General features: G+C 41.1%; 1 protein-coding gene across 1 annotated transcript in view; it reads left to right on the plus strand.

The window, feature by feature from the left end:
- The window catches only part of LOC125396888 (nuclear autoantigen Sp-100-like), an 85,105-nt gene that overhangs the window by 17,156 nt on the left and 40,607 nt on the right, over positions 1–27,342 (plus strand). Inside the window, exons 8-13 of the mRNA XM_087907268.1 lie at positions 267–347; positions 13,187–13,333; positions 14,400–14,578; positions 20,207–20,339; positions 21,872–21,925; positions 24,374–24,424. Coding sequence (XP_087763394.1) covers positions 267–347; positions 13,187–13,333; positions 14,400–14,578; positions 20,207–20,339; positions 21,872–21,925; positions 24,374–24,424 — 645 coding nt within the window. The remainder of the gene's footprint in view (positions 1–266; positions 348–13,186; positions 13,334–14,399; positions 14,579–20,206; positions 20,340–21,871; positions 21,926–24,373; positions 24,425–27,342) is intronic.

Genomic DNA, 27,342 nt, shown 5'->3' on the forward strand with positions numbered 1-27,342 from the left:
TTGAGACCTGGAGGGGGTTGTTGAAAAAGAAACCCCAGAGGGAAAGAGTTGGAAAAGTCTTACCAGGGCAAAGAGAAGCTAAGAAACAAGAGTTAAAGGTGTTGGCTAGGGAGTCCTGAAGCACAAACACCTTCCAGGGTGGGGTGGCCGCATGTGAAGATGGGGCTAGAAGTAGGAACGAGAGATGAGATCAGGGGGAGGGATGAAGGTGGAAACTGGGAAAGACAAGGCTCTTGGGATCTCATCTGTGGCCTTTCCATCTTCAGAGTCCTGTGAACTAGAAGTCCAACTGAGTGACAGAGATGCAGGCCTGGAGCCTCACATCCCATTGCCCAGCAGCAACAAAAGTAACTATTGTTTACCTTCCTGGCTTTGTCAGGTGGTCTGTATGGGTTTGGTAGAACTTTTTTTTGTTTGTTAAAAAAATTCTTAATCATTTTCAAAATTGACTATTGAAAAAATTGTTAGGCATATTTGGGGTTTTGAGTGTAGTTTGAGGGTGGAATGCTTGTCTAGCATTTGTGAGATCCTTGGTTCAATCCTAGCACCACACACACACACACACACACACACACACACACACACACGCACATATGTACCCATGCACAAGCATCCACACCCCCCCACATACACATCATCTCAGAGGCAGCATACAGTTTTAAATACGCAATTGAAATGGCTGTATCAAGGTATGTGTATTACCTCACATACATTTTCGTGGGAAGAATATTTAAAATTCATGACCTCAGCAATTTCTTGAGAACTCAATATATTGTTAGTCTTATCATGTTGTATAATGGACGTCTTGAACTTATTCTTCCTGACTGAAATTTTATGTCCACTATGACCTCAACCCCCCTCCTCACTCCCACTTTACTTCATCTGAGTCAGACCCTTTCCCAGGCCACCAAACGTGAAATCGTGTAGCTTTAGCTTTTCTGTGTAACAGAGGGCCAGCTTGTTCATTGGGGTTTCAGTTGTTACCGGTACCCCACTTTCGGCAAGCCCCAAAGAAAATCGCACAGAAATCTCCATAAGTTATAAAACTGATTGGTCCATTAGCTCAGGCTTCTTATTAACTCTTACAGCTTATATTAACCCATTATTCTTATCTATGCTAGCTACACGGCTCAGTACCTTTCTCAGCGAGGCAGTTTACATCTTGCTTCTTCAGAGTCTGGGCAGGAGTGGAGGAATGGGCTTCCTCCTTCCTAGCCTTCTCCTGTTCTCATCACCCTGCCTCTACTTCCTGTCTGCTTGACCCACCTATACTTCCTTCCTGGCCAATCAGCATTTATTCAAAATAAACAGATTGACAGAATACAGACAATTCTCCTGTACCACTCCCCCCTTTTTTAAAACAAAGGAAAATACCCATTGTCCATTTTTTGGGAATGTGGGCATAGTATTCCAGACTACTTCTTGCTTGTTGGGGGCACTGATAAGCTTATGGGGACCTAAAGAAAATTTAGAATTATTATCAAGTCCTGACTGCAGTATCCTGTAAGTCTTGATCATCTCAGGCAGCAGTCTTGAATCCATTCTGGATGTAGAACTCAGACATCCAGACCATCTGTTCCCACCACAGATTTCTCAGGTGGTCTTCCTTGATCAAACCTGATTTGTCTTAATTCAGAATGAATCCACAGTCTTTCATTTCCTATGGAAACCAAAGCAAAAGCTCTTCTCCAAAGTAACATATCTTCTGACTTCAATTTTGAAGTCAAGGTCAAAATACCTATCTTAGTCAAAATACCTATCTTGGATTAATTCAGCAGCATTTATAAACAAATATCTTTTAGCAGCTGTTGCTCCTTCCTTAGCATTCAAACAATTCAAAGAGAGCATAATAGTATCAAGATTCTCTGTGTATTTTCCATCTTTATGTGGCTTTATTTTAACCTCTATATCTTTTACTTGTACTTTTACTTTTTGAGACAGGTTTTATCTATATCTTTGTCCTAAAATAACTCTGTAGACCAGGCTGTCCTTGAACTCACAGAGATCCATCTGTCTCTGCCTCCCCGGTGCTGGGATTAAATGTGTTCACCATCACACCTTGAATTCACAGAGGTCTGTCTGCCTCTGCGTCCCAAGCTTTGGGATTAAAGCATGTACTACCACACCTTATTACTCTCTTTCTTTCTTTTTTATTTTTAAGGACTTTAACCTTTAGCCTGCATATATTTTTAACACACTGTAAGCCATTTAGAGGTTTTTTTCATCTTTGAATCGCTCTTTACTGTATCTCTTTCTTTTTTGACCATATGAGTCTTTAATTTACTAAGCAATATGCTTCATGAATGTTCTTCCTCATCCATGTTGTCTCCACTGATGTGGTCTCCTTCACTTTAAGACTGTCTGGGAGTGTCTCCAGTGAGAACAGCACATTCTCTCCAGCTGCTGGCAGCTGTTCATGCTGACTCCATATGTGGAGCTTGTCTGGCTGTAACAACTGCAGGCATCTCATTAACAGACTGATTTTAATTCTCCGAGTTCTGTACACAGTAGAGAGGACTGTCTACTCATATTTTCAGTTGTTTTTGAGGAAACTCCATACTATTTTTATCCTAACGGCTATAGGTAATCACACCCCACTCACACATACAGGGCTCCATTTCTCCACATTACCAACACTTCCTCTTGTTTGTCTTTTTGGTGGTGGCCATTCTAACTGGTGTGAGGTGACATCTCTCTGGAATTTCTTGTTCCCTGACCATGGTGCTGGACACCCTTGTTTTCCCCTGGTCATCCATAGTCCTATTGAATAGAAGCATTGAGGTTGGGCATCCTTTGGTAAAGAGAGAACTTTTCGCCCTTGAGTACTGATGTTTGCTATGAGTTCTTTGTAAATGGCTTTGAGTTTTAACTGCATATAATTTCTGACTTTTATTTATTTATTTTTCAAAGTTTATTAAGTTATGAAAGTTTCCATTTCCGCCCCTCCTCCCAACATCCTCCCACTCCTCCCCTCCCCCCCCTCCTCCCTCTCCATCCCTAAGAGCAGTCAGGGCTTCCAGCCCTGTGGGAAGTTCAAGTTCCTCCCCCCTCCCTCCAGGTCTAGGAAGGTGAGTATCCAAACAGACTGGATCCCAAAAATCCAGTGTATGCAGAGGAAACAAGTCCCAGTGTCATTGTCAATGGATTTTCAGAAAGGCTCCGGGCCAGCCACATTCAGAGAATCCGGCCACATTCAGAAAATTTGGTTGGATCAGGTGCTCGTTCAGTCCCAGTCCAACTGGCCTTGGTGAACTCTCATTAGATCAGTCCCCTTGTATCAGTGGGTGATCGCACCCTTCGCAGTCCTGAGGTTTTTTTTCATGTTCTTCCTCCTTCTGCTCCTCATTTGGACCATGGGGGGCTCAGTCCGGTGATCCAATGTGGGTCTCCGTCTGTATCGCCATCCATCGTCGGATGAAGGATCTATGGTGATAAGCAAAATATTCATCAGTATGGTTACAGGCCAAGGCCGGTTCAGGCACCCTCTCCTCTGTCCAGAGAACAATCTGAGGATCTCTCCTTGGACCTGGGATCCCCTTTATAATCAAGTCTCTTGTAAACCCTAAAATGACTCCCTTAGTTGAGATATATTCTTCCCTGATCCCATATCCATCCTTCCTCCCTCCCCCCATCTCAGTCCCCCGAGTTTTCCCCATTCCTCCCCTACTCCCTTCTCTCTAACCCTCTCCCCTTCCAACAACCCTCCCACCCACCCACCCCATGCACCCGAGGTTACCTGGCACTCTTGTCTATTTCCAATCTCCAGGAGGATAAGTACATGATTTTCTTCAGGTTCACCTTCTTATTTAGCTTCTCTAGGATCTCGAATAATAGGCTCAAAGACCTTTAATTATGGCTAGAATCCACTTATGAGTGAATACATACCATATTCCTCTTTTTGGGTCTGGCTTACCTCACTCAGTAAAGCATTTTCTATGTCCATCCATTTGTATGCAAAATTCAAGATGTCATTGTTTTTTACCGCTGAGTAAAACTCTAATGTATATATGTTCCACACCTTCTTTAACCATTCTTCTATTGAGGGGCACCTAGGTTGTTTCCAGGTTCTGGCTATTACAAATAGTGCTGCTATGAACATAGTTGAACAAATGCTTTTGTGGTATGATAGGGCATCTCTTGGGTATATTCCCAAGAGTGGAATTGCTGAGTCTTGAGGGAGGTTGACTCCCAGTTTCCTGAGAAACCGCCACACTAATTTCCACAGTGGCTGCACAAGTTTGCATTCCCACCAACAATGGATGAGAGTTCCCCTCTCTCCACATCCTCTCCAGCATAGGCTATCATTGGTGTTTATTACTTTAGCTAATCTGACCAGTGTAAAATGGTATCTCATAGTTGTTTTGATTTGCATTTCCCTGATCGCTAAGGATGTTGAGCATGACCTTAAGTGTCTTTTGGCCATTCGGAGTTCTTCTGTTGAGAATTCTCTGTTCAGATCAGCACCCCATTTTTTAATTGGGTTAATTAGAGTTTTATTGTCTAGTTTCTTGCGTTCTTTGTATATTTTGGAGATCAGGCCTTTATCTGATGAGGGGTTGGTGAAGATCTTCTCCCAGTCAGAAAGTAGCCTTTTTGTCTTACTGACGGTGTCCTTTGCTTTACAGAAGCTTCTCAGTTTCAGGAGGTCCCATTTATTCATTGATTCTCTTATTGTCTGTGCTACTGGGGTTCTACCTAGAAAGTGGTCTCCTGTGCCTATGTCTTGTAGACTACTTCCCACTTTCTCTTCTATCTGGTTCAAAGTGGTCAGATTAATGTTGAGGTCTTTAATCCATTTGGACTTGTTTTTTTGCATGGTGATAGATATGGATCTACTTTCATTCTTCTACAGGTTGACATCCAGTAATGCCCGCACCATTTGTTAAAGATGCTTTCCTTCTTCCATTGCATACCTTTAGCCCCCTTGTCGAAAATCAAGTGTTCATAGGTTTGTGGGTTAATATCTGGGTCTTCTATTCGATTCCATAGGTCGACTTCTCTATTCTTATGCCAGTACCAAGATGTTTTCAATACTGTAGCTGTGTAATAGAGTTTGAAGTCAGGGATGGTTATACCTCCAGACGTTCTGTTATTATATAAGATTGTTTTGGCTATCCTGGGTTTTTTGTTTTTCCATATAAAATTGATTATTATTCTCTCAAGGTCTGTGAAGAAGTTTGATGGGATTTTGATGGGGATTGCATTGAATCTATAGATTGCTCTTGGTAGAATTGCCATTTTTACTATGTTGATCCTCCCAATCCAAGAGTAAGGGAGATCTTTCCATTTTCTGGTATCCTCCTCAATTTCTTTCTTCAAAGACTTAAAGTTCTTGTCAAATAGGTCTTTCACTTCCTTGGTCAGAGTTATCCCAAGATATTTTATGCTATTTGTGGCTATCGTGAAAGGTGAAGTTTCTCTGATTTCCCTCCCTGCTTCTTTATCCTTTGTGTATAAGAGGGCAACTGATTTTTTGGAGTTGATCTTGTATCCTGCCACATTACTAAAGGTGTTTATCAACTGTAGGAGTTCTTTGGTAGAGTTTTTGGGGTCGCTCATGTATACTATCATATCGTATGCAAATAACGAGAGTTTAACTTCTTCCTTTCCAATTTGAATCCCCTTGATCCCCTTATGTTGTCATATTGTTATTGCTAGAACTTCTAGCACTATATTGAAGAGGTATGGGGAGAGTGGACAGCCTTGTCTTGTTCCCGATTTCAATGGAATGGCTTTGAGTTTCTCTCTGTTCAGTTTGATGTTAGCTGTCGGTTTGCTGTAAATAGCTTTTATTATATTTAGGTATGATCCTTGTATCCCCAATCTCTCCAACACCTTTATCATAAAGGGATGTTGGATTTTGTCAAATGTTTTCTCAGCATCTAATGAGTTGATCATATGGTTTTTCTCTTTCAGTTTATTTATATGATGGATTACATTGATGGATTTGTGTATGTTGAACCAGCCCTGCATCTCTGGAATGAAGCCTACTTGATCATAATGGATAATTTTTCTAATGTGTTCTTGGAATCGGTTCGCCAGGATTTTGTTGAGAATTTTTGTGTCGATGTTCATGAGTGAGATTGGCCTGTAGTTCTCTTTCTTGGTTGTGTCTTTATGTGGTTTTGGTATCAGGGTAACTGTAGCTTAATAAAAAGAGTTTGGCAATGACTCTTCTGTTTCTATATTGTGAAATACATTAAGGAGTATAGGTATCAGCTCTTCTTAAAAGTTCTGGTAGAATTCTGCATTGAAACCATCTGGCCCTGGGCTTTTTTTGGTCGGGAGGTTTTTGATAACAGCTTCTAATTCTTCGCGACTAACAGGTCTATTTAGATTGTTCACCTGGTCTTGATTTAACTTTGATAAATGGTATTTATCTAAAAACCAATCCATTTCTCGTACATTTTCCAACTTGTGGCATATAAACTTTCGTAGTAAGTTCTAATGATTCTCTGAATTTCCTCTATGTCTGTTGTTATGCCCCCTTTTCATTTCTGATCTTATTAATTTGAGTGTTCTTTCTCTGCCATTTGATTAGTTTGGCTAGGGGTTTGTCAATCTTGTTGATTTTTCTCCAAGAACCAACTTTTTGTTTCATTGATTTTTTGGATTGTTTTCTGTGTTTCTATTTTGTTGATTTCAGCCCTCAGTTTGATTATTTCCAATCTTCTACTCCTCCTGGGAGAGTCTGCTTCTTTTTTTTTCCAGAGCTTTCAGGTGTGCTGTTAAGTCTCCAATATATGCTTTCTCCATTTTCTTTAATTGGGCACTTAGTGCTATGAACTTTCCTCTTAGCACTGCTTTCATTGTGTCCCATAGATTTGAGTATGTTGTGTCTTTATTTTCATTAAATTCAAGGAAGACTTTAACTTCTTTCTTTATTTCTTCCTTGACCCAGGGATGATTCAGTAGTTGACTGTTCAACTTCCACACGTTTGTAGGCTTTCTGGTGTTAGAATTGTTATTGAATTCTAACTTTATTTCGTGGTGATCCGACAAGACACAGGTGGTTACTAATATTTTTTTTGTACCTATGGAAGTTTGCTTTGTTACCGAGTATGTGGTCAATTTTCGAGAAGGTTCCATGAGCTGCAGAGAAGAAGGTATATTCTTCCCTTTTTGGGTGGAATGTTCTATAGATATCTGTTAAGTCCATTTGATTCATGACCTCTAGTAATTCTTTTATTTCTCTGTTGAGTTTCTGTTTGATTGACCTGTCCATTGGTGAGAGAGGTGTGTTGAAGTCTCCTACTATTAGTGTGTGTTGTTTGATGACTGCCTTGAGTTCTAAAAGTTTTTCTTTTACATAAGTGGGTGCTTTTATATTAGGGGCATAGATATTCAGGATTGAGACTTCCTCCTGATGAATTGTTCCTGTTACGAGTATGAAATGTCCATCTCCATCTCTTCTGATTGATTTTAGTTTGAAGTCAGTTTTGTTAGATATTAGAATGGCCACGCCCACTTTTTTCTTAGGTCCGTTTGCTTGGAAAACCTTTTCCCAACCCTTTACTCTGAGTAGATGTCTATCTTTGTGGTTGAGGTGTGTTTCTTGTAAACAGCAGAATGTTGGATCCTGTTTTCGTATCCAATCTCTTAGTCTGTGCCTTTTTATAGGTGAATTGAGTCCATTAATATTAAGTGATACTAATGACCAGTGGTTGTTGATTCCGGTTATTATTTTGTGTGTGTGTGTGTGTGTGTGTGTGTGTGTAGTAGAGTTTGTGTGTTTCTCTTCTTTGAGTTGTGGTTGTGAAGGGTCGCTAAATGTCTGGGTTATTGTAGGCAGTGATGGCAATGTTGGATTCCTTGGGTTGCGATTTTCCTTCTATTACTTTCTGTAAGGCTGGATTTGTGGCTACGAATTGTTTAAATTTATTTTTATCCTGGAATATTTTGTTTTCTCCATTGATAGTGAATGATAGCTTGGCTGGGTATAGTAGTCTGGGTTTGCATCCATGGTCTCTTAGTTTCTGCAGTACCTCTATCCAGGATCTTCTGGCTTTCATGGTTTCCATAGAGAAGTCCGGTGTAAGCCTGATAGGTTTACCTTTATAAGTTGCTTGACCTTTTTCCTTTGCAGCTCTTAATATTCTTTCTTTAATTTGTATGTTTTGTGTTTTGATTATTATATAGCGAGGGGATTTTTTTTTTGATCCAGTCTATTCTGTGTTCTTTATGCTTCTTGAACCTTCATAGGAATATCGTTCTTTAGATTGGGAAAGTTTTCTTCTATAATTTTGTTGAATATATTTTCTGGGCCTTTGATCTGCAGTTCTTCTCCTTCTTCAAACCCTATTATTCTTAAATTTGGTTTTTATTATTGTGTCCCAGATTTCCTGAATGTTTTGTGAAGAGAATTTGTTGGATTTGCCGTTTTCTTTGACCAGAGCATTTATTTTCTCTATGGTATCTTCAGAATCTGAGATTCGTTCTTCTATCTCTTGTATCCTATTGGTTATGCTTGATTCTGTAGTCTCCGTTCATTTACCTAGGTTTTCCATATCCAGCCAGTTCTCGGTTTGTGTTTTCTTCATTGCCTCCATTTCAGTTTTCAATTCTTGAACTGTTTCCTTTACCTGTTTGATTGTTTTTTCTTTGTTTCTCAGGGTATCATTCATGGATTTACTTATTTCTTCAAACTTTTTGTTATATTTCTCATCCATTTCTATACTCATTTCTTCAAACTTTTTGTTATATTTCTCACCCAATTCTTTAAGGGAGTTATTCATATCCTGTTTAAGGGACTCTATTGCTTTCATAATGGCACTTTTTTCACTTCTTCTGGGTTAAGTTGTTCAAGTCCTTCTATTGTAGGGTCCTTGGGATCTGGTGTTTTCATGTTGTTTTTCAGATTGTTGGATGAGGTCTTGCCTTGGCGTCTGCCCATCTCTTCCTTCAAATGCTCTCTATTGGAAGTTCTGTTACCGGGTCAGGTTCCCTTCTTGGGCAGGGACTTCACTGACAGAATGCTCACCTTTCCTCAGGCAGGCTATTGAAGCACAGGCACTCGCTCTCTCCGGGATGCGCTTACAATGCAGGCCCAGCTAGCAAGGCAGCTGAGCTGGGAAAATTTTATGGCCCCAGGGGTAAGGGAGAAATATAGGAATTTGTATCTGGATGGGAGCTGGGATGGCAGACGGGAGGGGGGAGCCAGCACTGCAGTGTGACCTGGGAGTCTATGGGCTCAGGGAAAGCCCGAGCTCCTCCTCACCGGGACCCTGCCACGGGCTGAAGCAAACTCACCCCTCCAATGAATTTCTGACTTTTAGATTAGGAAGATATCTGATTCTGGTCCTTTTTTAAAATAATAGTTGAGTTTTAATTATGAATTTAACCTTGTGGCTTGTCTTAAGTCAAACTGGAGACCTTCTGCCTTCTGCCTGGACATTTATACCTTCCCATAAATTTGGAAAGTTTTCTGTTATAGCTTCAAAGTTTTCATTCTCTGTTCCTTTACAAAGGAAATAGGCCTAGCTTTTCAGGTGAGTCATTCAATAGCCTAGGACTACAGTCTATAACAGACTTGGAGACTCATATCACAGTTACTGGCTTTGGCCTCATAGGGGCCTGCTTAGTGCTGAGTTCTCTGGGGCAGCACCAGCATTGAGGTCGAAGGTCAAACCTGGTTCTTGGCTTCTCTGTCATCCCTTAGTTGGAAGTTTTCTCTCTCTCTATGCTGTACTGCTGGGGTTAGGGATTATTTAAAGTGGCCAAGCTCTATATATCTTTTCTTATTTCTTGGACCATCTAGGTGGTTCCCTTAGTCGTTAAGAAGTTAGTTTCATGCATACAGATGTTCAGTCTCATGTTGGGGATGGCTGGGTTGGGTATAATTGCAGGATTGCTTTCAAATCAGCTTTTTCGTGTAGTAAAAATACATTTTAAAATGTATTCTTTGTTTTTCTAGAATAGTAAACATGCTCTATTTTGTTTTGGCCCACATTGTCTACCTCCACCGAGACACAGTCTCTTGGTGATTTTAACACCTGTGAGGGGGAAAATTGTTGTTGTTCTCTTTAATAGAGGGGTGCCCCTGGGTAGAAAAAGTGAGGAGAGAGAAAGGGGAGGCACCAACTAGAGAACAATAAATAGCAATCCCGGGCAGGAAAGCATGGTTTAGAATAGCATGCAGCCCAAACCTTCCTATGCTGGCTGAAGGATGGAATGACTGGGACCTTTCTTCATGGAAGTTCAATGGAACAGAGATCCTGTAGGACATTTCCTATCAGCTTTCAAGGAAGGAGGCCCAGGGGAGAGCCCTGCAGATAAAGACTGGGCAGTGCTGATGGGAGACCTTTAGTGATGCTTGGGGCGAGACAGACATGGAAGGATGACCTGAGGCATCCAGGAGTGGACAACAGGGCAGACACTAGGTGTGGCAAGGAGACTTCCCCAGGTCAGGTGACTCTCTCCTCTTCACCTCCTTAGTCTTATGCTCAGAGTACATCTCTGCCTCCCCTTGGCCCTGAACCTGAAATAAAGTGACTTTTCAAGTACAGAGGGGCTGTGAGGTCACCCTCAATGCTGCTGACCCCAGTTTGAGCTCCAGGGCTCACTTGGTGACAGGAGAGAAGTTACTCCCACAGATGTTCTCTGACTGCCACACGTGTTGTGGTTAACATGTGCTAAGTAAAGTAAACACATAATCAATCAATCAATGAAAAAATATAGAGGGAGAAAAGTATGAAAAATAGGAAAGTAAACAAATAGTGGGAACTAGGCAAGGCACAGAGAGCCTGATAGAGGAAAATTGTCAGAATGGGCTGTGAGAAATGGGGAAACTAGCATGTCACTTCTGCTAATCAGGATAAGATGTCCCCTCAGTGAAATGACCCTGTAATCCCCTCAGATCATCAGGACCTCACTTATCTTGAGTTTCACTTTAAAAGATCTGCTACTTCCTAAACACACATCTCCGGCCCAGGCCTCCCCGCTTGGTTCATTTTCTCAAGTGCCTAGAAACCTTCCAAAGACCCAACAGACGTCTCTATGTGGAGACTGTTTTGGTATCTTTTGTTCAATAATATAACAGAAGCACGCGCACACACACACTAGTGGTTTAGAGCTTCTCTCACCTCATTTGGCCCTGTTTTAATTACAATTTTTACCCTTCTCCAGCCTGCCTGTGTGTGCATGCCCAGCCTAATCACCCTATGTTGGACCCCATCACACTCACTTAAACTAGAGGAACAGGCTTTTGTCTGATTTTGCCCCTCCCATGTTGTTCCCTCCAAATTTCTTGTCTTCTGCCAAAGAAAAATCTTCCGAGAATGAATTGGAATGGAGACATGGCTCAGATTATGATGACTGGCTGCTCTGGCAGAGGACCCAGAATTGGTTCCTAGCAACCACAACCATCTCTAACTCCAGTTCCAGGAAATCTGACACCCTTTTCTGACCTCTTCAGAAACTGCATGCACAAACCACCACACAAGAAAAACACTCACCTACATAAAGCAAAAATAAAATAGGTGCAAACCAGTTCGTGTGGCTTTTAGAGCCCAGTGCCTTCTGCAGCTCTCAGCACTCCACACTGTCAGAGTGACAATGAAGGTTGACTCCCACACTCCTCTCCCCATCACTGGTCTCTTACCCTAGCACCACATCCCACCACACCTACAATCTGTAGGCTCCTGCCTTTGCTATGCCCTGTCCCTGCGGCTTCTGCTGGTTCAGGAAACACTGTGATTTGGGGAAACAGTTGGATATAATCTCTGAAGTTTGAAAACTCATATCCCAGAGTTCAACAATGACATTTCTCAGCAGAGGAGAAAAGAAATGTGTGTTAATCAGAAGACACAGGAAAGGTTGAGTGTGATACATGCACTCGGGAGGAGGAAGAGGAATAGCAGATCAGGAGTTCTAGGTTATCCTTGGCTAAGTAATTTGAGGCAAGCCTTGGCTACAATGCAACCCTGTCTCAAAACAAATGACTCAAGACACAAATAAGAAAGAATTCTCTCAACAGGGGTTATGTTAAAAAACAAATAATTAAAGCATAGTAAGTCAGCATATTTCTTTCATTTGTTTGTTTTTTGTTTCTTTTTTCAAGATAGGGTTTCTCTGTGTATCCCTGACTGGCTGTCCTGGAACTTACTTTGAAACCAGGGTGAACGCAAACTCAAAGCTCCACCAGCCTCTGCCTCCTAAGCACTGGAATCAAAGGCATGAACCACCACTACCAGCCTAAGTCAGCGTATTTCTATAATAACAAAAATACTAATACAGAAGACTCTCACAAACATATTAATACGCATATGTAACTTATATATACACACATGTACATATATCAATCTGGGAGTATTTGACTTCTTTGAGAACAGAGATAAGTTAATAGTTATAATTTCTTTTATATTGGTTATATAAGCAGCAAAATTAACTTAGGCCTTGAAACTGGAGATGGTAATTGACTTTGAGATTTACTGTAGGAACAGTGGAATGTTTCACCTAGAGGCCTCTGGGGTGTCGGTCATCTGCTTTTCTGATCCAAGTGATAGTTTCTCTTTGCAATCATTTAAATACCACTTTTATATATAAATGTTAATCTGCAGTTAAAACTTTAATTTTGTCTTCATTTATTTTTTTGAAAGGGTCTTGCTATGTAGCCCAGGTTGCCCTTGAACTTAACATTCCCCCCCTCCCCGCTCCCTGTCTTAGCATTCAAAGTGCCGGGTTTGCAGGTGTGTACAGCCTTGCCTGGTTACTTTTTAATCTTTAAAGTATCAAAACCAACTATCTATCCAAAGATTAAATGGGTAGAAGGAAATGGAAGAACAGAGTGGGAGGGAGATTTTAGGGATAGGGTTAATCATGTATTCAACTCTAGAGAGATAAATGAAAATTCTTTGAGTGTATATGTGTGTGTTTGTGTGCATACACATGCACTGGTTTGCATGTGCATGTGTTTGTATGTGTGCTGAGGTCAGAGGTCAACCTCTGGTTGTGTTGTGCTTTGTAGCTGGACCTCGCTGACTAGTCTAGACTGCCTGTCTGGCCAGTGATGCCCTGGGACCCACCTGTCTCTCTCTCCAGAGTGCTGGGATTGCAAATGGATGCCATGTTAGGTGTCACTTTTACGTGGATCCTGGGAATCGAACTTACGCTTGCACAGCAAACACTTTGCAGCCTGAACTGACTCCTCAATCCCTGAAAATAACTTCTTCATTGTAATTTGGACCAGGAGCAGAGCTACCCAGCCATGGAATCAAAATTCGTCCTTGTTCTGTGAATCTGGTAAACATAAAGCAAGAAAATTCTTCAGTTTTCCTGAGTGGTGAACATCAGACCCACACAAGGACCGACCACAATCAGGCCTCTGAGGTAATAGGTAAGGAGGACGGACAGAATTGCTAGAGCTTCCCAGGCAAGAGGCTTAGACAAGTCATCAGGGTCCTTTGGGGGCAGTGCAGGTAGCCAGGTGGAGGCAGGAAGAGAAAAAGGCCCACCAACGCCAACCTTCACCTTAGCAGAAGGAGGTGGGGAAAATTAAAGGCAGAAATGAGAAATGGAGGCTAATAAATGCTGAGGCCAGACTTTCTTTTCTAAATTAAGAGAAGGCAGGTGTATGTGGTGGTGTGTGGGGGGGGAGAGTTGGCAGGAGTTAAGAAGAGAGAAAAAATATCAGGGAACCAAAATATGTGTGAGAAGAGGTGGGCAGGGAAGCCTACCAAGGACCAAGAGGTCCATCGCTGGGTGGAGATGAAGAACAGGATGACAAACAGAGCCAAGAAGAAAGCTAAGGAGCAAAAAAAGAGTGAAAAAGAGGTAGGTGAGGGTGTGGGAAAGTGAGGACCAGAATGAGGGTACAGACAAGATGCTTGTCAGTTGCTAGGAGGGACTATCTCTATGACAGCTTGGTCAGTTGTTGGTTCACAGCCTTAAAGGAACGGTGTACAGCCTGGAGTCAACTATTCAGGTCTTCTTAGTGTTCACACTCAGGTGTTCCCTACCGTGTGTGCCTACTGTCACCCCTAAGGTGTTGCGGGATATTTGACCACACTGGGTGAAGGTGTGTCACTGTTTTACCTCACCTGTGTAGGGCACCTTCAGATTGATTCAATAAAGAGCTGAATGGTCAATAACTAGGTGGGAGACAATAGGCAGTACTTCTGGGCTGAGATGGAAACTCAGGGAAGAATCTCAGAGATGGGGATTTGCCAGCCAGATACAGAGGAAGTTGAAAGTGCTGTACTGGGGAAAGGCAACGAGCCATGTGGCAGAATATAGATTAAACAGGTTAAAGTTTTAAGAGCTCGTTGGGAACAAGCTTAAGCTAAGGACAAGCTTTCATAATTAATAGGAAGTCTCTGTATTATTATTTGGGAACTGGCAGTCCAAAAAAGTTCAACTACACTAAGATGCTTAAGGAGCTTTTCTTTCTTTCCTTCGTGCAGACCTTACCAGAGATAATTCTGAGGATGAAAATAGCTGCTCAGAGGAATCCCCCTCAGTCACCTGCCAGCCTAGTAAGGAAGCCCAGAGAGCAAGACAGGCTGTGGCATCTGCTCTCAAGCTACTGTTTTATGATGGGTTTTGTTCTGAGTCTGTTCTGTATGATGGCTCCTTGAAACCTGTTCTGTCCATTGAATTTCATTTCTTTCTTTTGGAAAATGCAGGGAAATCATTGCATACACTTCAGGGGATTAATCTTATCCTATTAGTAGATAGAGTAATCCATTTTTAACACAACAGAAACAGTCATGTGTGTGTGTGTGTGTGTGTGTGTGTGTGCATATGTGTGCTTATGTACACTTGGGCATATGTTCATGTGTACAAGTACTGGTGTGCATGATCATGGAGTTCAGAAGACAATCCCAGGTGTTCATCCTTACCTTCTACTTTGTTTGAGATCTAACCTCTTCTTCATTGACATGTGTGCCAGGTTAGCTGGACCAAAGTCTTCCATGCATTCTGTCTTGGCTACCTGGCCTGCTGTATGAACCCTAGGATTACTGTCCATTCTACAGTGTCTGACTGCACATCTTTGGTTCAGGTCTTCATGCTTGTACAAGAACTTTAACCACTGAGCCATTCCTCCAGCCTCAATGAGTTTGTTTCTTAAACTAATTATCATGTTTACTAAGTGTTAGACTCATCCAATGATTTCTATAGAAAGCAAAAGGCTTTCCACTCCTTTTGGAAGATCATCATTCCTCTAAGCAGAAACTTAGACAATAGTCCAAAAGCAAATCATCCAGCTATGTGGTTAAGTAGACAGAAATAGAGGCTCAACATAAAACTTTCTGAAACCCAAAGTACTGTTCCCAACAAAATTATTCATCAAGTCATGGCTTATGGAGCGATTTTTCAAAAGGCTTTACAAATAACGTGCACTTCTTTCTTTATAACATCCTTAAAGAACAGCTAGAACAGACATAGACATCCTTTTCTCCTAGTTGAAAAAAACCAGTCACAGATGATATGTGTCTATGTAGTCTCCAAAGTGTAATGGACTGTGTCATCCTGTGTACTGAGTAGTTTCTTTTCTAAACTGTGGGATAGGAAGGTTTCTGGGTGTGATGTCATGAACCTGTAAGCCAGCACTCTGGGGGTGGAGCCAGGAGGATCAGGGGCTCAAGGTCATTCTCAGCTGCACAGGATTCTCTCTCACACACAAACACAGAAACACACACACATGTAGAGAGGAGGGAGAAGAGAGAGAGAGAGAGAGAGAGAGAGAGAGAGAGAGAGAGACTAGAAAGGCTTGATTATCTCAGCTCTATCTGGGTTGTTGGAAGATTAAGATTCTATAGTGTGCCCCTTTGTGATTCTTTTCCTATATCCAGAAGACTTTAGGCATGTGCTTCCTCAGGGAAAACACACTAGGACAAAACCTGAGGTCAAATGAAAATGCTTCTTGGTCTTAAGGTTACAAAAGAGCAAAGTTTGAAATGGTGCTTTCATTTTAGTTGCTCATGTGTCTTGTGTTTGTTTGTTTTTGTTTTTATTTGTGGGTTTTTTTGTTTGTTTTTTGAGACAAGGTTTCTCTGTAGGTTTGGAGCCTGATGTAGGAGGGTCATCTGTCTATGTGTTACTTTCATTGGTTAATAAAGAAACTGCCTTGGCTTTTGATAGAACAGGAGCTTAATAGGTGGAGTAGACAGAAAAGGATGCTGGGAGAAAGAAGCAGAGTCAGGCAGATGCCATGGAGCCAGCTGCCAGGTCAGACATGCTGAATCTTTCCCGGTAAGCCACCACCTCATGGTGCTACACACATTATTAGAAATGGGTTAATCAATGTGTAAGAGTTAGCCAATAAGAGGCTAGATATAATGGGCCACGCAGTGTTTAAATGAATACAGTTTCCATGTAATTATTTCAGGAATAAGCTAGCCAGGTGGCCAGGAGCCAGGTGGGATGAAAAGCAGCCCACTGCTCCTTTTACAGGAGCCTGTCCTGGAACTAGCCTTGTAGACCAAGCTGGCTTCAAACTCATAGAGATCTGCCTGCCTTTATCTCCCAAAGTACTGGAATAAAAGGTGTGTGTTACCACCGCCTGGCTTTCATGTGTCTTTTAAAAGTAGAAATGTGTTTTAGGTTTTAGACTACAAATACACTCTGTGTCTATGGTTCAAAAGCAAAATATTATTTTTCATAGAAATGTGGAAAGTATCAGATCAATGGCAATTGTTCAACATAAGATTTTCAAGGTCTCTTTGTGTGTGTGTGTGTGTGTGTGTGTGTGTGTGTGTATTCACACGTGTGTGTAGTTATAGAAGTCAGAGGTCAGTATCAGGTGCTATTCTTAAAGAGACATTCACCTTGTTTTTTGAGAGAAGGTCTCTCATGGTGGGAGGCATTAGAACTCACAAATTTAGCTACACTGTCTAGCCAATGAGTCTCTCTAGCTCTGGGATAGCATGTGTGAGTCACCATGGATTGTAGAGATCCAGCTCATGTTTTCATGCTTGTTGTCAAGAACCTTACCAACTGAACTATCTCTTCTGGCTCTTTGACATAAGACTTTCCAAGTTTCCCTACAAGAAACACAAGAGATAATGGAAATTCAAAAAGATGAGCGGGGGTGGGGAGGGGGTGAGTAGAAAGTCAAGTCTTTGGAAGAAAAAGGCCAAGTGATTTCAGATGTCCCCTTGACAGTGAATTGCATCTGCCTTAGACATCAAAACAGGGTTTCACCAACCTACTGTTCTGGTAATTTAGAAAGGCAGAACTATGTTCATGGATGGAGGCCAGGCTTTTTAAGCAGATTCAGGGTAATTCTAAAATTTCTTATTAGGGAATTTCCTACTAAATTGATTTCTTGTTCACAACCAGGGGATTCCAGATAATTCTACTATTTGGTACAGTGATCAATATTCATGACTTAATCATATGAGGGAAAGGGGGCCTGTGAAGTCACATGCTCCAGACACTAGATTGTACCAGAAATTGGCTAGAATTACAACTTCTGGACTATGGGATGATTCATATGAACTATGAACAGCAATGGTTCGAATTGTAATCCAAGCATTCTCCATAAGGCTTGACTCTTCAACTCTAGGGTACCACTTTTTGCATTCTTCTTCTCTCGTCTTATCAGAAAATCCAAACTCACCAGGGGATGATTTATCTGGACAAGCCCAGCTAAGAGATAAAATGAAATATAGCAAAAATAAATAAATAAACAAACAAACAAACTAGTAAAAGGGCACTGTCTTTACTCCATGAGATTGCACCTATTAATACTAAAGAGTTGAAATAGTGCATTTAGTTTCTGCAGTGGCTCTATAGTTTATAGAGTATAATAAGAATTGAATTCTTCTGTTTATTGATAACACTGTCATTTGTCATTAGCTTAGAAAGTCTACGAATAATAATTTGTGCTATTTACATATCAAGCAGATAAAATTGACCTAAGGGTGTTGTCTGAGGTTTCTGTCCTGCCCGGTCCTGCAGTCATTCAGTCCCAAAGAATCACACAGATATCTACATCAATTATAAACTGATTGGCTCTTCTTATTAATTCTGATAACTTATATTAGCCCATAATTCTTGTCTGAGTTAGCTACGTGGCTTGGTACCTTTTTGGCGAGGCAGTCGCATCTTGCTTCCTCTGAGGATGGGATGGACTTACACTTCCCTCTTTCCAGAGTTCTCTTGTTCTCATTGTCCCGCCTCTACTTCCTGCCTGGCTACTGGTCAATCAGCATTTTATTAACGATAATACAAGTGACAGGGTACAGACCATTGTCCCACAGCATAAGGACTGCAGAGATGGCTCAGCAGTTAAAAGCACTTACTGCTTCTGCAGAGAATTCAGGTTTGGTTCCCAGTACCGAAACTCTCTCTGCAGGGCTAGCATCCTCTTCTGATCTCCAAGGGCACTAGGCATGCATGTGATGCACAGACAAGCAAACAATCATGTGCAAAATAAAACGTTTTGAACCTTTTTTTAAAATATCAATTTATTCTTGATTGCCAAGATTTATAACAAATATTTAAAAGTAAAGGCCAATTTTTAGTCCCCATTTAGTTACTTGTTCCATTTCACTCTATGCATACTAAAATCAGATATGTGAAAATACCTGTTAATGCTCAACATTAATATATCTGATTTATGATGCAGAAATTAAACACTCAGTTGGTACATCAATCGTCACTCTTGTCAAAGAAGCTTATTGTTATAATTCAGAAATAGGTTATTAGGACAGTCAAAAGACAAAATTTAAATTCAGGGGCAGATGGTATTTACTTGATTGGCCAAAATTTAAAAATAAAACAACCTTCATTTCTATAATACTTCAAAGAAATTTAATGTATGGTTTTTGAGAAATACTTTCAAAGATACCTACCACTGCCAGCATTACAGTCTGATACTTTTAATAAGAGTTACCCTACACTGTTCATATACCATCTTCTGGCATTACATCTGATACTGTTAATCATAATTATTATAATGGTCAAGGAAGTTTAGTTACTAGTTACTATCAATTCACTTATATATAAGCCAAGTGTGCTCACACTTTCCCAGTTTTTTGAAACTCTGATGTGTTGATTTTGGTCTTTCCTCAACATAAAATTTCTATGACACTTAACAAACCACAGATTGATGACACTTTGAGAGCAAAGCAGAAGTGGACAGTCCCCTCCAGTGCTGCCACCACTGAACGGACTGCTCTGTCATGCTGCCTGGCTGAACACTGACAAGGACACCTACCTACATGAGTTTAAAAATTGATCTGCACAATTTAAAAAAGAAATTTAAAAAATTATATACAACAAATTGGTTTTTAAAAATACAAAAATAACATCTGTCACTTCTGTCATGCTGACAACTTGACATATATATGCATGCAGAAAAAGTTCCAACTCGGTCATCTGAACGGCTGTGCTCTAATATGATGAACAAACTGCCACTATGTTCACACTGATGGAAGGTGTATTCAAAATATTTCATATACTAAATACTACAATAGTCTCTGCACGTATAAATGCTGGTTATAATAGTTTCTGCTTTGATTAAAAGTGTCTTAAGCTAACATTAAGTGCACTAAAATCCATAACAGTTCAGAAATCTATGACCTTACAATAAAGAAATCCAAAATGTACAACTATAAAACAAGAAACAATTACTGCCATGCAAGACTTAAACTGAAAACTGCAAGGAAATGCAATTTAAAACAGCAAGCTCAAATATATTTAACACTCAAAGGGTCAGCAGCGAGTTCTGCCAACAATAGACTTAAAAAAGAAAATACATTCTCTTTGCTGGTATAAATCATATCTTCAAATCTGAGAGCAAGCCGTCTGTCCTCTAGTTTAAGAGATTAACTCTTTTACAGTTGTTTTAATGAAATCTTTCCTCCCAGTTAAATCGTAAGCGGGATAGTTTTCATATACCTCTTTGCAAGTCTGCTTCATTGTGACTTCTTCCAAGATAGCATCAGCCAGTAATTTCTTCACTGTTTCCTTTAATTCTTCATCTGTAGGTGTTTTTTTTTCAATTTTTTAATTAATGGTTCATCATCAGAACTATCTTCAGATTCAGATTCTTTTTTGGAACTGTTTGATTCTTCTTGGTGGTGCTGCTATCTGCCTTCTTGACATTAGCACGTTAGCACTTTTTACAGACTTGTTACCTTCAGCAGCAGCTTTTTGTTTTGCTGTTTCTTTTATAGCTGTCTTTTTTGGTGATTGTTCCTCTTCACTTTCTTTCTCTTCATCTTCTGAAGATTCTTCCTTATTTTTCTTCTTATTTCAGGACATTTGGTTTGCTTTGACTTCCTTGTTGTTTCGTTCCCTTTTACTACCTTTGCTTGAAGATTTTTTGGATTTTGGCAATGGTTTGCCAGAAGGCTTTGGATGCATTAAGAAATTCAAGATCCTCTTCACTAGTTTGCTGTTCACGCCTGATCTCTCTACATCAAGAACCTCACAAATGCTCTTTAACATGGCATTTCTAAACTTTTTCAGCATTTCTTCCTTCTTTTTATACTGGGTACTGTCGTTTTCAAATGGAAAGCCACTGAACTGACCCACATTCTTCTTTAATGAGGACACTGTGCCTGATCTGTTGAAAAGCAGTTTGTGTAGATTTCTAAGTTCATCTGTGTTTTCTTACTCAGAAAGAAAAGTATCCTTTCAATTTCACAGTTTCTGACCCTTCCCTTGAGCAATTGTAAATGGCTCTCTTTGTAAGGAAGATACTTGCATTGTCAATCTTTCTACTTTCTTCTTTTCTCTCTTGCCTGCCACAATGAGACTCTTTTCTTTCTCTTCCTCCCCCCCCCCCCCCACCGCCACTTCTCCCTGTGGTCCCTGGGGCCTGGCATTTAGGTAAGCCGGCTGCTGTGCTGGGTGATCCTCTGCCTCCACAGCAGGGGCCTCAGCCTACATGCTGCTGGGGACCGTGGGTGCACACCAGGAGGCCGTGCTTGGCTCCTCAGAATCTTTAAATTTTGTTTTTAAAGCAACTACAGATATCCCTGTTTAAAACATGGTTAATTTGTTGGCATATGTTAAATATATATATATGATTTTAACGAAGAAAGTAGTATCTAGTCATCACAGAACCTTAGCAGGGAGCCGTGGTAACTAGGTTGTTGTTCATTTATACTTGAGAAAACTATAGCTACTGGTGCTTGAGAGCCATGGACAGAGGACCACAAAGAATTAAAGCACAATCCAGGGTAAATTCAGTCTCAGACTAGGGCCTCTGGAACCAGGTTCATTGGAAGAGAAGCATTCCTTTATACTGTCCTGCGAACACAGACTGATTTGATGCAGAGCCACAAAATTAATTTTGAGTACAAATAATGGTGTTATTGCTGGTTGTTTTGTTTATTACTCTTTATACTCTTTTGGATTTCTTGATTTTTTTTACTCTTTATTCTTGGGTCTTTTGGGGGGAACTTCCACCCAGCTCCAAAACAAATCACACACACAGTGGCTTATTATTAATTATAAATACCCAGCCTTAGCTTGGCTTGTTTCTTGCCAGCTTTTCTTAAATTAACCTGCCTACCTTTGGCCTGTGGACATTTATCTTTTTCCTACTTCTGTAGTCTTACTTTCACACTTATTGCATGGTTGGCTGAGGGGCTGGGGAGGTGGGGGGCTGGGTAACTGTCTGCTAGCATCTTCCTCTCCTCCTTCTCTTGCTCCTTCTCCTTCCTCTTCCCAGATTTCTCCTTCTATTTATTCTCCCTGCCTGCCAGCCCCACCTATCCTTTCTCCTGCCTCGCTCTCAAGTGTTTTAGGCAGGCAGAGTAACACAGCTTCGCAGGGTTAACAAATGTAACATAAAAGAATGCAACACATCTTTGCATCATTAAACAAATGCTCCACAGCATAAACAATTGTTACACATCTTATGTTACACATAATTTTCCATAACATAATAGTTTTTCTCTTTTTTATCTTACAGAGCCTATAAATTCCAGAAATCCTCCTACATCCATAAATATACAAAGGAAAAGAGGTAAGAAAAATGAGGACTCGTTAAGATAATTGAACTGTGTGTTCAACAAGAGATTCACTCTTCTTGGCCCTATTCTTCAAAGTACTATACAAGTCTGGTTTTGATTTTAGGTAATTCCTGCTTTAACTTCTAAGTTGATCAGGCAGGCTAACTGCCGTACTGGGCGAATCCAAAGAAGTTAGTGATTTCATTCATATATTAAAAGTCTTTCTAATATTTAGTAGAAGTTTAATTTTTAGTATACATTTTTAGGTGGAAGAGTTGCCTGGCCCTGTTCCTAGTGATCATCAGAGAAATAGAAGACCCACCATCTTTTTTTTTTAACACTCCCATAATTACCCCAAGAGAAAGGCATTGCTGTCAAAACATGTTGACCAAGATACAAACGTCATCGGAGACCCCAAAAGGAACGAGTAGAAGAAAAGTGTGGTGTGAAAATTTCCTCACCTTCAGGGTTAGCTCATAAGATAAAATAGTAAACCTGAGGTAGGATCATGAGCTCCAAGGGTAGGGACATTCTTGTACTGGGATTTCAGAGCTTTGCAAATTTTTCCTAGCTTCCTTTTTCTAGACTTTTCTTCTTTCCCAGTTCCCCAATTGATATTGTCAGCTAGCCACATTTCTACAGTGAGGAGCTGAACATAACACACTCTTTCTGCCTCTGTCTCTCTCTCTCTGTCTGTCTCTTTGTCTCTATCTCTTTGTGTGTGTGTGTGTGTGTGTGTGTATGTGTGTGTACCTTCTGTGTAGCTGAGAGATCAACCTCAGGTAATATGCTTCAGGTATCATTTCTCAGGTGTGACCCTGGTTATTTATGAGACAGGGTCTCCCACTGGCTGGAGCTCACCAAGCAGGCTGGGCCAGCTGGTCATGAGCCCAGGGACCTGCCTGTCTCCATCTCCCCAGCACTGCAGTTACAAGTGCATGCCACCATTTTCTTTTTAAACGGGGATTCTGAATCAAAGTCACCGAGTCATCTGAGTCATTCCTCAGCTCCATGATCAGAACTCTTCTGAATCCAGAAAGTAACCAGCTGGTGGTGGTGTAGACCTTTAATGCCAGCACTGGAGGCAGCGGCAGGTGGATCTCTGTGAGTTTTAGGCCAGCCTGGTCTACAGAGTAAGTTCCAGGACAGACGGGGCTACACAGAGGAACCTTGTCTCAGAAATAAACAAACAAAAACAAAACAAAAAAAAGGGGGGGGAAAGAAAATGATTCTATCAGAATCCTGGAGCTGCGTGAAAAGCATAAGACGGGCTTGTTTGCACCCGGGACATCAGAGTCTCAAGCTCTCTGCTGTGGTTGCTTCTGACCACACAGCACAGTACAACAGTCCCTCTGGAAGACCATTATCTCGTCTGGATCTTTTTTAAATAAAAAGAAATATGTAATGTCTCAAAAAAAAATCCAGGAGAAGTCTCACTCGGTACCTGTGGCTCCTCTCAACACTTCTTACATCACCCCTACTCTAAACCTCCCCCTCCCAGGGACAGGGCCTTGCTTCCCTTCCCCCAGCTTCTGATCCTATATATAAGATCAGCCATTTTGATCGCCTGGTCTCTATCTCTCCTGGTCTCTTGGCCACTGGCTGTCTCCACTCCTGGATCTCCCCTCCCCTCACCCCCAGCTCCATGACCTGATTCAGTCTGTTGACCTGGTTCAGCCTGGACCCTTCCTGATGTTTGTGGCTGTTCTCTTCCTGTAGGCAGAGTTTCTTTGTGTCTCAGGAAATAATCATTCAGAAACTTATTATTATTTATAAATGCTCGGGTGATAGCTCAGGTTGGTTACTAGCTAATTCTTACATTTTAAGTTAGTCTGTAATTCTTATATACCCTTTGCCACGTGGCTGTACCTTCTTTACATGCAGCATGTTCATCTTGCTTGCCTCTCTGTCTCCCTGACTTTTGAGACTCCACCCTTCTTCCTCCCACCATCCTCTGTCTGGCTGTCCTGCCTATACGTCCTGACTAGCTACCAGTCAGTAACTCCTTTATTAAACCAATCAGAAGGTGCCTTGGCAAAGACACATCTTCACAGTGTACAAAAAAGATTATTTCAGAGCGTCTTCCTCACATTTACAATAAACCTCCTCCTCAACCACACCTAGGAGCAGCCATGTCCTCACTTATTCATTCAAAAATCATTGTGAATTGGGGCTTAACCAGATCACTGGGGTTGAGTGACAGTGTTCTTCTTCTTACATATGCCCAGACTCCTCAGCCCCCAGGTATTGAATTCGTGGGATGATTTGCAGTGAGGATTGAATGACTGTGGGTCTCCATCCTTTTTGGAAAAAAAGAAACAGAAATGATCATGAATACATCTGTAGTCCAAATACTGTCCATATAAGTAGATATACTCAATACTGACTACTTAAGATGTCATGGAATCCCTGTGGCCATTTTGGTTTTACATTGCTGGTTTTCTTTTCCCTTTTCTTTCCAGATATGTCTGATACTAAGAGCTCAAGCACCAGGAAAAGACAAAGAAGGACAAGTAAGAACAATTTAAAATTCTAGATGTAGCAAATACTTGTCTCTGTAACTAAAGCCTAGACACCTTTTCAAGCAAAATAGTTTTAGCCTGGATGGTGGATCACTCACGTGATGCTTTTGGTTCAAGTGAGTTGGAGCCATTGACTATGGCACACAGGTCTCAAAAGCAGTCAACAGTACGAGTTTACCTTTCACCCAAGTAAAGAGGATGAAGTTGATCCTGGGTGGAGAGGTCACTTCATTTCACATGATCATCTAGGGCCCTGAGATCTTAAAGACTGGCTTTGTCACCCACCATGCCCAAGACTCCATAGCAAATAGAAATGGAAGCAGATGGTACACAAATAACCTCAGAAGGGGCATGAGGTCTAAGAAGTGATCACAGAAGAGAATGGCCACCAGGGCAAAGTTGGCCCCAGCCCCAGCGTTGGGGACAGTTTCTGGAGCAAATTTGACCAACAGCTCAGATAAAGGCAAGGTTGACCTACTGAGAGCTTTGTTGCTATGCCTCCCAAATAAACTGCAGGTCTGTCCTACCTTCTCACACGGGCTGCAGGATTACCCAACCCTACCTGTCCTCTCCCTCACAGACTGGCAGGACTGTCCCTCCCCAGGTATCCTTCTATTTGGCAGGACTGAGCCTTCCTACACACTCATACAGGCTGCTGTTTGCGTGTGTGTCTTCCTCTGATATGTGCAGATACCAGGAGTTGATGTTAAATATCATTGTCTATCTCTCTGCCTCATTTTGAGACAAAGGTATCACTTTGAACCTGGAGCTCACGGATACAATTAGGGTGGCTGATGAGTGGGCTTCAGGGACCTTCCTGTCTCTATCTCCTCAGCTTTGCGATCATAGATGCTCACTGATGCACCCAGGTTTTTATACAGCACTGAGGGTCTGAACTCAGGTCCTTATGCTTAGTGGCAAATACAGACTAGAACTGTTGAGGACTTTTCCTTCTTCATGCAGGAATATGCAGTAGCCCTTCTTCTGAACTGAGTGCTGGGGAGGAATCTCAGGAATACCTAAGATGTGGATCAGGTGTAGAAGATCAGGACGCCCAGCCTTGGCCCTCAGGATGCCAGCAATCTGATGACTGAAGGCCACTGTGACTAGACACATGTCATTCTCAGTGTTATGGCTGCTGTGTGTCCAGCTATCCTGGGAGCTCCTTCTTAATTTTAGAAAGTGTAGGAAGCAGGAAGTGACAATGAACTCATGTTTAACTGGTTGAATCCTATCAACTAAATTTACATGCTTATATATTGCTAATGTGGGAGAAATAAATAGCAGAATAATGATATAATAATATAATATAATATAATAATAATGATATTTTTACACCCACTGACATACCTACTGTGGTGATTTAAATAGGAATGACCCCCATAGGGTCCTATATTTGAACATTTGGTTACTGCCTACTTAACTAAGTTTAGGAGGTATGGCCCTGTTGGAGGGGGTGTGGCCTTGTGGACTTTGGTGTTTCAAATGATCAAGCCAAGCCCAGTATTATCTCTTCCTGCTGCCTGCTGATTCAGATGTTAAACTCTCAGCTACTTCTCCAGCACCATATCTTCTTGTGTGCTGCCATGCTTTCTGCCATGATGATAACAAACTAAACCTCTGAATCTGTAAGTCAGTCCCCAATTAAATGTTCTTCATTATAAAAGTTGCCAAGGTCATGGTGTCTCTTCACAGCAATAGAACCTTGACTGAGATACCTAGTAACACAAAGATCCTATATACCTGGGATTATTTGTAATTGTGAAAGACTCAAAATACAACTAGCCTAGCATTGTAATTATAGACACAAATAAAAATCTCAGACCAGCCACCATCAAATTTATCATAGTTTTTGATAGATGTTCTTTACCACCTAGTTAGATTATATTGTATTATTTCAATGTATTTTTAGCAAGGTCATAACAGCCTTGAAATTTGGGCAGGCTAACTCTTCCTATTCCCATTAGTAAAAGAAAGTAATGTATAAATGTGTAAGAGTTTAAAAAAGGGAATACTGAGATCCAGCAACCCATGTGTTTCACAATCAGTGACTATTGTGTATAACAGGAGGAAGAAAGCTGTGTTTCCATGATCAGAATTCAAAGAGGTAGTCAGGACCACAGACCATTCAGATGAATGTATCAGAACCTAACATAACTAAGAAAGCATATTTAATAACATTATACACACACACACACACACACACACACACACACACACATATATATATATATATATATGGATAAGGAGATGGCTCAGTGTATTGAAGAGCTTTCTGCTCAACTGTGAGAACTGGTGTTCAGATTATCATCACCAACAGAAAACCCAGGTGTGTGTGGCAGTTCACCTGTAACCCCACTGTAAGGGAGGCAGGGATGGGATTCCCTGGACAAGATAGCCAGCCTGACTAGTCAAATCAGGAAAGTTCCTGGGGTCATTGAGAGACCCTACCTCAATAAATAATGTGGAGTGTAGTACAAATAATAAAAACCCAGAGTCAAATATTGGGGTTCAACCCCAAAACCAGAAAAACAAAGCAGCCAAGTCACTAGAAAAGTTTTTCTCTACCAAGGCTGGGCAACTGCAGACTAAGCCAACTAAGCAAACTAAGCCTCTCTCTCCTCCCATTTTATATTCTCTCTAGTGCTGGAATTAAAAGCATATGACTCCCTAGTACTGGGATTAGAGGTGTGAGGCACCAACACCTGGATTTGTTTCTGCATTGATCTTGTGTAGCCTAGAGGGGCCTTGATCTCATAAAGATCAATCTGCCTCTGTCTCTCAAACACTGGGATTAAAGGTGTGTGCCAACACCGCCTCAACTCTAGAGGCTTAACTTTACCCTTCTGATCTTTATTTACCTATTAGATTAATTTATCATTTATTAAAACATAAATAAAATATTACTA

The sequence above is a fragment of the Myodes glareolus genome, chromosome 1 (genome assembly GCF_982192425.1).
Source record: "Myodes glareolus chromosome 1, mMyoGla1.1, whole genome shotgun sequence".
NCBI lineage: Eukaryota > Metazoa > Chordata > Mammalia > Rodentia > Cricetidae > Myodes > Myodes glareolus.